Source organism: Artemia franciscana, chromosome 2 (genome assembly GCF_032884065.1).
Source record: "Artemia franciscana chromosome 2, ASM3288406v1, whole genome shotgun sequence".
NCBI lineage: Eukaryota > Metazoa > Arthropoda > Branchiopoda > Anostraca > Artemiidae > Artemia > Artemia franciscana.
This window is the reverse complement of record NC_088864.1, coordinates 13,940,383-13,952,405: the sequence shown is the minus strand read 5'-3', so window position 1 is coordinate 13,952,405 and position 12,023 is coordinate 13,940,383. Positions and strand designations below refer to the sequence as shown.

Below are 12,023 nucleotides of genomic sequence, written 5' to 3'. Positions count from 1 at the left end.
CAATGAAAATAAAACCAGCAAAGGTTTCCTTTGAAGGCGGTGCAGTTATTGTTTGGAACCAAAAAGGTGCTAGTGTTTGAATTTTCACGGAAGGAAGCGTGGTCAAACTAGACTTATTAAGTTTACTTATTTATTTTCACGATTCAGCGTGGCAACATTGATGAATATGTTTTACTGCCCCAAAATCTTTACAGTTTTGTAATAACCCCGAGAATAATCTTAGAAAATCACGGTTTTCTGGTATGAATAGACAAGAAATGGGCAACTGCAAAAAGAGAAAAAAAAGCTTTCATTTTGATGTTCTCAGTACTTTAGCTTTAACATGAAATGTTACCGAAATATTTTTTTCAGAAAAATAATGCATTTTCTTAAAAATAAAATACATTACACGGATAGATTAATGTGGGCTTTGAAAATAATCTTTAAACTTCCGAATTCAAAAATTCAAAGGGTGAATTTTACGCTTTTTTTAAGCACAATAATCTACTAAGATTAATTTAAAAGAGAAATGCAATCCGAAGGTGAATTGGATACATAAGGTTATGTGCTCTTTAAATGTGTCATACCTAGGCTTAATGGCACGTTTCCTGTCTAATGTGTCGTTTGACACCCAAATTGACCAAAACGTAAAACTATAACCAAACCATAACCATACCATATAACCAAATCATAAAATATATTCAAACCATATAACCTCTATAACCAAACCATAAAATATATTCAAATTGTTAAATCTGATCCAATATTAAAACGGCACTACTACCACTACTAACAACTTACTGCAGTACCAAGCCGTCTGAGGCCAACACAGCTACAAACGCTCCTTCTCCATCCCAATCTATTCAAAGCATCTCTCTTTACAACCTCGCAAGTAGTTCCTCTTTCCCTGACTGTGTAGATAAGCAACCAATCCATCGTGTCTTATTTCAACCCACTTATTTCATGTCAATCTTATGGGACTCTATTCTATTGTTGGCAACCAATTTAGTCAAAAGATAAGAGAAAAATTTTGAAATTACGACATTTGATCGCCTACTCATCAATTCATTTGTCTCATTAAAAATAAACATTGCAACCCAGGGTATTTGGGTTAGTTACTCACAAGTGGTATACCAATCTAATTAGAGCACGCCTGTTGTGAAGCACATCCACGTTTTAAATAAAACATCGGGAAATAATTTCGCTTTTAAGTTATCAAATTGCAGCTTTGTTCTATAAAGAGGGAACAAGCCGAAAGACCATAGCCACACATTGAAAAAAACATCCTTTGAAACCACATCATAGAAAGTTATGGGATTGGATCTTCTTTCAACTAATCCTACCGTGAAGTAGAAAAAATTATAGTAAAAAGATGTTAGTTGATAATCCGATAAGAAGTGCTAAAATAAACCGGGGAGATTTAGGGAGGGGGCCCCCTGCATATGTCACTGGGTGAGATAATACGATCCTGACCTTTTAAGAGTCTGTGTATTTACTGCCATTTTGTTGATGCCACCTTTCTTTAATGTATAACATGAAATTGGAGTGCTACTTTCAGCTATTTTTATTAATAAGTAACTTTCAAACTTGGGAGCTGGGAACAAACTGATTGTCATTTCAAGGAAGTTATTGATGAGATAAGATAATACCCGTAGAATAGAAAATATAATTTTTTTTTACCAGAGAGGAACACTAGCATTTTTGCATGTAATCTAATTTTTAGCGGGGATAAAGAGTTTCTGATGATAAAAAAAAACAACTAAGAACACAGTTATATAATTCAACTTTCGAAAATTTGATGTCGAAATGCATCTACCATACCTCAAACCATAAAATTTGATAATAGGGACAAAGTTAACGCTAGTATTGACCCTAAATTGGTGGACAGATGGTTTCTACCAAAGGAAAGAAAAAACGAGGCCATAAGATCCAAATAGCCCAATCTGTCCGTATTTCATCCTGTTTTCCTCCGATGTTTCTTGGGATGTCTTGAAGACAATTCTCAGCGTTTCTCCTCTACCCTATTACCTATAAACAACGTCATAAGCAAGTATATAGAAAAGGTAAGACACTTTCTTGTAGTGTAGGCTACTTGGTAGTTTTAGGGTCGACCACCAGCACTAAATATTTTGTGCATGATGCCCATCTCTCCTCAAAAGTATTTCGCGGCATTTAAAACAAATCATTAATTCAGTACAGAATTCAGTGGCACTATTCAAAAAAAAATCTGCGACTAATGGTTCCAACACCCTTATTTAGTTTAGACACTACTTAGTGCAATAGCATACTAATCCCGAATTAGTAATTCCTAAAGTTGGGTAATAATAGCCAATTAGACGGAAAAACTTGAAAAATCTAATAAATAAAATTGCAGATAAGCTCAAGTGTAGATTAACCAGTTCGACGCTGAGCTAGCTCATCAAATTTTATTATAAAATAAAAAAAAATGAATATGGGATGGGGTAGGCTAACATGAACCAATTCCAGGATATTTAAAAAAATACAAAGCGGGTCAATCATAGACCTAGATATTAGTCCCCCAAAAATACTTCTTATAATAAGGTATACCTCCGATTAAGATTTTTTTTTTCGAAACATTTTACTATACACCCCCAAGGTCATTAGGGATCAATAGAACTTCTAAAGCAAAAAGGGGGGGTAAGAACCCCGCCCCAAATTACATGAGTAAAATGGCTTCAAAATTCCAATAGCATTTGTTAAGCACAGACGCAGGATTTTATTGTGAGGGGGGCACAATTTCGTAATTGGCGAATAACAGAAAATGTAGTAAGTTTAAAAAAAGTCGTACAAATTAAGAGCTCTGGGAGGGGGAGGATTCTCTTTCCTACTAACGTACCTGCTACACTTCCCTTAAAGCATTTAATAAAAAAAAAATTCAGTTTTAATCTGACAAGAACATCTTCGAGCACTTTTGACAATATTCCTTAAAATAGGAAACCCCTCCAAACCATAAACCCTGAAGGAATTTGGAGATGTTGCCTAATAAAATACGATTAAAAATACCTTTCTTTTTTCTTTTCGTAATTTATTCATCTGCAAGCAAGGGCCAATCTGGTCGCTAAGCTTGACAAAGCAGTTGGCAAAAACTATATGTCATTAGCAATCATTTTGTGAGACCAGCAGTGAAATAAACGGTCTTTCATTAGGAACATCATTTGAAGGGGCGGGAAAGGGAAGACCTTGCCCTGTGCTTGCTTTCAAAATGATGAACACAGGCATGAGAATCATAATTTTCGCGTGAATTGGACATTGCCCTGTGCTTGCTTTCAAAATGATGAACACAGCCTTGAGAATCATAATTTTCCCGTGAAGTGGAAGGTTTCGGGACATACCTCACGTTTCGATGACTCAAAGCCTTGATGTTCCTCCCTTAAAGGTCGTTTAGACAAAATTAAAAAAGAAACAGAAATCAAAATTTTTGGCTAATTTTTATGTTCGGAGGGAAATATATACAACACTGAGGTGAGAACCATTTTCAGGTATTTATAGTCGATTCTGTAACGGCACAGTTATAGATAGTTTATTCTGACAACCAAGTAAAGCAATACTAGTCCTTGAGCTGACATTATTACATTCCACAAACTTTTTAGAGCTAATCCAGGTAGTATTTTCTAGTTTTCACCTATTAATTGGCAAATCATAAATAATCTAATCTACATTTTGAAAATTTAATACTGCAATTTCTATACATAAAATTCAGTCACAAAAAAGATATTGTTAGCAAAAGCATAAATATGTACAAAGCAATCTTACTTAAACACCCAATAAAACAAAACCTGCTTATAAGACAAACCTAAAGGAAAGTAAGCCTCTACCCACTGTACCCATTATAGATAACGCCATTAAAAGTATGCAAGATACCTGAGGGTAGGACAAAATCTAAATATCTCGGGTCTGGCTACCGGAGTTACGCAGCAGGTACATTGCAACGGAGCCATAAATTGTTTTACGCTTAAATGAGCAAAAAGCTTAGGCAACAAAACACCGTGGATAGTCAGCCAAGCCAGTATTGTGACACAGATATATATTTAACATGGTAGGCTTTTTGTGGCTGATAGAAGCAGCAGGGAGATTCGCTTGAATTAATTAGAAAGAAAGAAAAAACGATTCTCTGAAGCAAGTTGTAATTTGTGGACATCAGACTATTTATCAAGTCTTCAATATGATAAACATACATAACAGATATTCTATTCACGTACAATAAATGTTCCTGCAGAAGGGCACGTACACAGGCAGTGGCGTCAATAAAAAATATAGGGAGGAGGTATGGGCGAGGGTCTGTTCTTTATATTTTTGGTACTAGTGTATTATTCAGTATACACCCGAAAGGTGAAGTTAGGTTAATCCTAATGAAATATACCAAAATATTATGAAAATTTAATACAAAATGGAATATAATATATATATATATATATATATATATATATATATATATATATATATATATATATATATATATATATATATATATATATATATAGGTCCAAAGGACCTTCAACCCTGAAAATCTGAATGTCCTTTTAACAGCTTAACACCTAAAAATGTGATACATTTTTTTTCAAATTATAAATATTAGGTTTTTTAAAACGTGATCTAGTTACTTGTCTATTATCCCGAACACACTCGAGAAGTAAAGTTAGACTAATCATAATGTAATATACCAAAATCTGATGAAAATATAATGCTTTAGTAACACAATTATGGAAACTACAGCAGAGAATTATGGAAAGCAGGCCGCCCAGAACGCAATACATGGAATACCTAACCTAACAAACTCTAACTATACTATCCTAAATATATTAAATAACTACATTAATATATTAAATAACTATATTAACAAACCTAACTATATTAAATATTTGGTGCTTACATGTTATAGTGACCACACCAAAGACGCAAGATTAAGTTAATCCTAATGAAATACCAATATATGATGAAAATATAATACTCTAGTAACAAAATTACAAAAAATACAACAGAGAATTATGGAAAGTAGGCCGCCCAGGATGCATCATATTAAATATCTATAAATATATACCTAACAAATATATACCTAAAATATATACCTAACAAAGTCTATAAATTAGATATTTAATTAGAATATACCTGCATAGTAGTTTATCTCATTGAGACTAAGCTAATTATTCCGAATGCAGACAGAGAAACCGGTTTCACGCAGATCATGAACTTGAGGATGGTCGGGATAATAAACAAGTATCGAAATTTATTTCAATCCGATAAAAGGAACTGCAATAATATCTTAGTCATCCATTGGAACTCAGGACCTAGGACTACCCTCTCTATATAAAATCGATTTAACTTTTTTACTTTTGTCAACTATAGGTCCTGATTACTACAAATATTTTATTAAATACAGATGTTCCTGATATCATAGCCACATCCAGGGGGATTACGTGGTTTAACCCCCCTCCCCCCACCAGCCAGCCAAAATTATTCCTCCTAACTCGCATAAAAGTAACAAAAATACACGTAAACCTATTTTTGCAAATGTAAACCCATAGAATCTTTGATAATCCCTCATCTTTTTTGCATCCCCTTTCCCAAAATTTTTCTGTAAACCCCTCCCAAGGACAAAAAATCTGGCATACGACCCTGCCTGATATGTTATGGTGTGCGGAGGTATTTAGAATAGGAGGTAGATTATAAAGGCTTGACAACTACTCTGCCATCATATGTAAAGCTATTTTCCCAGATATTAACTTAAAAAGAGTTTTCAAAGAAAAAGTAAAGAACCATGTTAAATCCTAAGACGAGTAGAAATAAAGTCATTTATTAAAAGAAACAGAAATTACTATAAATAAATCAACAGAACCCAAAACGAAAATGGCATAAAATGAATAACCACGTCAATCATAGAGAGAGCAGATATCGCTTTAGATAAATAAATGAACCCTAAAATGAACAGACATTAAAATGGGTAATGAAGCTAAATTTTAAACGAAAATTTACCTCAAATCGGAGTAAGTCTGCAGCGTCACTTCTGTTTACTAAAAACCATTTGTATTTCAAGCTGTTTTTTATTTTCCATAGCATCAACCGAAGGCAACAATAAATGTTATTCCAAGGCTGATCAAGGTTTACAAATAAGAATGGTGCTACCCTCTTCCTTCTCGGACACTCTAAACGACTTGAGTGCCACTTGTATTTAATTGAAAACTACGTGCACTTCGTACAGTGTGGTTTATTTATCAAAACATGCACAAAAAATATAACCATCTTCATAATCAAGATTACAGGAAAGAACACGTGAAAGTAGAAAGATAATTTAATAGCGTTTTGAGAGCATGGTAGCCTACCACATTTTGTCTTTAGGATTATCTCTTTACTTGGACGTGACTTGATTCTCATTCCCGTAGGGGGCCTATGGCGCAAAAGTATTTAGGTGGATCGGAGAAAACATTTTTAACCACTCCCCCAACACAAAATCTAGGTCTCTTTGCCCTCCCCACCCCACAGCCTGAAATTTTCAACTGCGGCCCCCAAGCCGTAGCCGAGACACTGCATATATGCTATTTCAACGGCCTGGATACACACATGACATTTCGATTTACATCTTCGCCCTCCCCCAAATCAAAATTTGATGTCCATCTGACCCTTCCCCGAAATCTCACAGGAAGTTTCCTTTCGACCACCCCTCCCCAACTATTCCCCAAACATTGCAGATCATGATGAAGCAGCAGCTGCAACTTAGTAAAAATAAATTGAAAAATCTGTTGCACATATCGTCTTTTGATTTACTTACGTAATAGTGTCATTTCCAGAGTATATCCTTGGGAAATTAGGAGAATCTTGGCCTAGCAAACGATCTCTCAAAGCTTTTGGCTGATCGGATGACCAAGGCCAAACATGGTCACCCTTTTTACTGTAATGTACCTGAGCAATGGGTAGTTTACGTAACTTAAGGTCATTGCCCCTAGGGCTAGGGGGAGATGCCGACCAAAGAGGGGTGGTCATTAGGTCATTGTTTTTGAAACAAAATGACTATCTCTAAATTTGGATCAGATATCATGGGGGCCGGGTGGCAGAAAGAGGCACAAGAGGGAAGCTGGTCCCCCTGCAATCACTTGCGGTCCTTAAAAAGGGCACTAGAACTGTCCATCCCGAATCCACTGAATCCACTCTCAAGCTTCAAAGATCACTGGTCCCACCAACTGTTTTTTAGGTTCTTGGCCAAAAGGCAACTGCCGTAAAATCATACACACCCAGTAGAATCAAAAAGCTATATCGGTTTCCTACAAATTGTCATGCGATTTGGGCTTTTCTGGGTCAAGAAATCAACACAAGGTTGACTTGTCCACTCACAATACTATCCTTTCAAATAAAAGCGTCATCTGATACTTAGTGCATTTTAAACAAGGACGCTATCAGGGGGGGGGGGGGGTTAGTCCCACTCCAGGACCTGTACAGGAATCTATTTCACTGGATACTGTGGCAAACATCACGAGGAGGGGAACCTTGTCCCTTATACATTTGGAAAAACACTTCATGTATCTTCATTTAAAAAAAAACACACGAAAACACCTCCCTCTCGACACTTCTCTACATCAGGAGACACTAGCTGGAAATGGGCACTTCAAAGCGAAAGAAGTAGATTGGTTTCTTATATTTGTGACGCAATTTTCATTTTCTGTGTTGAAGAATCCAGACAAGGTAGACCTTGCCCAATTTATAGGAAGGATTTTAACATTTCAGGGAGCTGTAAACTCTAAGTTAAAACAAATCGTCAAACCACATGTAAAGTTAAAACGGCAACGTGAAAAGAGGAACCAAATATACATGCATTTTGCATCGCCAAAATATACAATATGAGACCAGACACCCCCACCACCCCCAAAAGCAAAATAGGAATGTCTCCAATTTAAACAATTTTATTTCTGGAAAGGTCCTCGCATACTTCCTGCGGAGTTTGCTCCCTCCTCCTGATCTTCTATTGCTGCGAATATTTTTTTTCAGTAAAAATCTTCAAGTATGTATACAAAAAAAAAGGTTGTAACAAGAACTAATACAAAACATAATTAAAAGTAGCCTATAAATCATATTTACTGGTTTTCAACCGCGCCCCAAAAAAGAAAAATCTCTAATTTAGATTATAGCCTTTTCGGATGTTCCCATTCTCTGCTACCAAACGCTCTCAGATATACCCCAAAGCATTCAAAACCAGATGCGAGGCGTAAATTCCTAAGCTCGGAAATGGCATCTGATAATCCAGCATTCAACCACAACCATAAATTGGAAAGACGGCAATTATTGGATAAATGATCACAACTTGGAGACATGGGTAGTCTTTGAGACAATCTGTCTGTTCCAAATCAAAAGGCACTTAATAGCAAAAAGAAGCTTCGACAAAAATTTGCATTTTTCACAGAAACTGGAAATATATTGCGTTTTGATTCAAGAAAAATTGAAAAGGAGACACTTAGATTTTTACCAGAAAATATTGAAGAATAAAGAGTCCTACCAAGCGCATATCCATGATTTTCGTTCAGGGCAGGGGGCGGGGGGGGGGTACACAAAACTTAAAAACCCATCCTAATTAGTTTATATATATTTTTGTTGCGTTTTTACGAGTCGAAAAACATTTAGAGGAGGGATTCAAACCCAGTACCCCCCCTGTAAACGGCCGTGTCTCCTGCGGTAAAAATGGTCCAACTTGGAACAGACTGCAACGCAAATGACTTTTGCAAAAAAACGTTCAGAAACGCTGGTCATTTTCACTCCAAGAAGTTTTTTTTAGCAGAATTGCGAGGACTTGAAAAATACCAACATTTTACTTCATTTCATGACTTTTTTTATGTTGATGCCACACCTAAACAGGCTTCGTGCACCATAATCTACAAGTACAACTTCTTTAGGGACCAATTTTTCTTGGAATCTAATAGGTTCTGTGGCCCATCGAATTATTTCAGAGACAATTAGGCCCACTATTACTTTAACAGAAGATTGGCTAAAGCTTGAGACTTTAGCCAAAGATTGGCTAAAGCTTTAAGATTAACGTGTTTTCCAGCTACAAAAAAAGGGGTTTGCATGAATTTAACATATTCCTGAGAAGTTGTCCATAAGGTAAGAGGCAATTAAAATTTGTCATGGGAAGAATCCCTCACAATAAGTTGTGCAGACATAGACCTTAACGTCCAGAATAAGATGGTTAGGCTAAAATAAGAACATTCAAGGGCAACTATAGGGCGAATGTCTTCTACAGCCCTTCCCTTTTAGAAGACCAAAACATAAACTAAATGCAAAATCACGAAACATTTGAAAACAATATGATCCTTTTCTTACAAAAAATATCAGATCTGGAGAAAACGCTAGCCCCTCCACAATTGAAACTTTTGCGGCCAATCTTGAGGATGCTATTTATTGTTCTTACAAAACTTTCAGGCTTTTCTCTGAAAATTTCGCAAAAGGGGAAGGTTAAATTCTTCACATCAGTCAACAAATCCGCAACACAGGACATTTTCCCAATAAATTGGCGTTGACAATAGTGCCCAACTTTTTGTGACCCGCCGTGTGACGAAAGGGGAATGTCACTACCCATGCTGTCAGCTTGTTATTTATCTTACAACCCCCCAGGAATGCACGTGGAGGTCAAAAGTCTAGCACCCAGTCAAAGTTCAGCATTAATATGCATTCCGATGGAATGTAAAACAGGTGGCTCGCTTTGGAAAAATCACTATCTGAGCTCTAGAACAAAGAGGGTTTCGTAACTTCCAACAAGAAAAATACATAGATTTTGTTTCAATAATAAGAGGGTGACATTGTTATATCATTGAGTCTTAAAAGGTAACCACTGACATATGGAGTTGCCAAAAATTGTACTATAAAATACATCCATTGAAAGGGTTAGAGGCAAGCACATGTAGGCAACTGTTCCAGGACTTAATTTCGGAAAAAAGGGCAACAAAAATAGACAAATATGAAAAGATGCAGGAAATCACGCGGAAATAAAAAAAAAAAAAAAACACAAATTTCACAAGAAGGAATAATTAAGGAGCTTACTTCCGTAAGCTTCGTCCAAATCAAAGCAGTAGTTTTAAAATATGCAGAGAAGGAATATCTCTGTTACAATCCTCAGACCTAATTGTCACTGTCAAATTTTTTAACTACCCCATTTCATTTGAGGCTACGTCAATGTATAGGGAAAGGATGTTGATGATATCCCAGGATAACTTAGAACTTTCACCCACCTTACCTATGGAAAATACAATCAAAACCTTTTGGCAAATCCCCTGATCCTATCAAGAATCCCTGATTATAACCCGTCACCCTATTCCCCCTTATCATTTTTTTTAGTCTTGGGCACAAATATGGCCGGTAATATTAGTAATAGCAGCAGACTAGTTTAAGTAGTAGAACCTTGAAAATCCATGAAACAACAATTATTACAATAATAACCTTGTAGACACAACGATTTGATAGCTAAATGAACAGTATATCGTCGGCGATTTAACAAAAGATCTGAAATAATGTTATTTCTGTGTTGTTTTTTCTATAGTCTATTGTTAATTGGAGTAGATGTTTTATGTCTATACTAAGAGTAAAAACAAAGAAAATTTTCCCTCCATGGTGTGCTTTTCTTTTTCCTATTTTTGAAAGATCTTTTCAAATTTATAGATTTTTTATGCTTACAGAGTGCAGCATTTTTATCCCCCCCCCCTACTTTCGACTAGACTTCTTTTCATCTTTCTTTCACTTTATTTCCAAAGATTAAGTAAATTACCCAGCACCAAGAAATAATAAAAAAAAGATATATTACAGATGCAAGAAGGGCTTGTCATTTTCATCAATAGTAGGTCTAATCCCGCAATGTGCAGAAAAAGATACTTCACGCCACTGGACAACTATCATCATCAAAATTTGTTCAAGGAAAAAAGTAAATTTCTTGGAAATCAACTAGTGCATAATAACTGAAACTGAACTATTGGTTGTTAATAAAATAATGTCAAAATTGTAGCTATAGGCCTATTTAACAAGTTTCAAGAGAATCTGAATGAAAAAAAAAAAAAAATCCGCCACCCTGATAGCCATCCCAATGACAAGAAATAGTAAGGTATCTCCTTTCCTTTTACAGTGCGTATGCCAGAGGCACTAATTATGGTAAGAGGGAGGGACAATTGTTCCCCCTAGATTTTTCGCAACCAGCCCTAAATTAAAGAAAAAATTTTGGGGGTATGTTTTCTTTGAAAAATAACCTTTTTTGGTACTTTCACTGATAAATACTACTCCCACTCCTTAGTTTGGAAATACACATTGACCCCTCCCAACATTTCATGAATTGGCATCACTCTGATGACCTATGAATTGGTACCTACCATCTCTGATGACTCATCGGTGTACACCAAATGACTAAGTACGGATCCCTTGATCATGACTATGATGTAAATTCTTTTTCTTTCAAGGTTTATAAATATTAAAAGAAAACAAGCAATAAGGAAGAATAAACTGCGCATTTAAAGTCCAAATATGGGAACGCCACGAAGTGTAAAACCTAAGAAAGAACAAAAAAAACTTACACTTCCATGCGACGCTTTCCATATTTTCGGTGCATATTTTGCAAGTTTAGTTTCCGGTTCTAAAAATAGATACTCGCCGTCTAGTAAGAAGGCTAATCCGAAGAGGTCATAGCTTACCATGCCTAGCGTACCAAGATGTCGAACGATTGCTGACAGAAGATCCCTAACCTTGGCCTTTGCCTGCAAAGATGTACATACAGGTAAATACAGAAATAAATCAACACTTAGTTATAATGGACACTAGACACTAAAAGTAACCTCGTGCAATTATATATATATATATATATATATATATATATATATATATATATATATATATATATATATATATATATATATATATATATATATATATATATATATATATGACGAAAAGAAAAATCACCAATGCAACAGCACAAACACACAAAAAAAAAAAAAAAAGAGAGAGACAGAAGGAGAAAAGGAAGACTGTTTTCCTAAATTAGTGATTAATATAGACCAGCACTTGAA

At 35.5% G+C, this 12,023-nt stretch overlaps 1 protein-coding gene across 1 annotated transcript in view; it reads right to left on the bottom strand.

Moving 5' to 3' along the window:
- LOC136037565 (protein expanded-like) overlaps window positions 1–11,711 on the bottom strand; it is a gene marked incomplete at its 5' end in the record, with an annotated part of 106,629 nt that extends 94,918 nt beyond the window's left edge. Inside the window, 1 exon segment of the mRNA XM_065720290.1 lies at window positions 11,532–11,711. Within this exon segment, the coding sequence (XP_065576362.1) occupies window positions 11,532–11,711 (180 nt within the window).
- Between the last annotated feature and the right edge of the window lie 312 nt (window positions 11,712–12,023).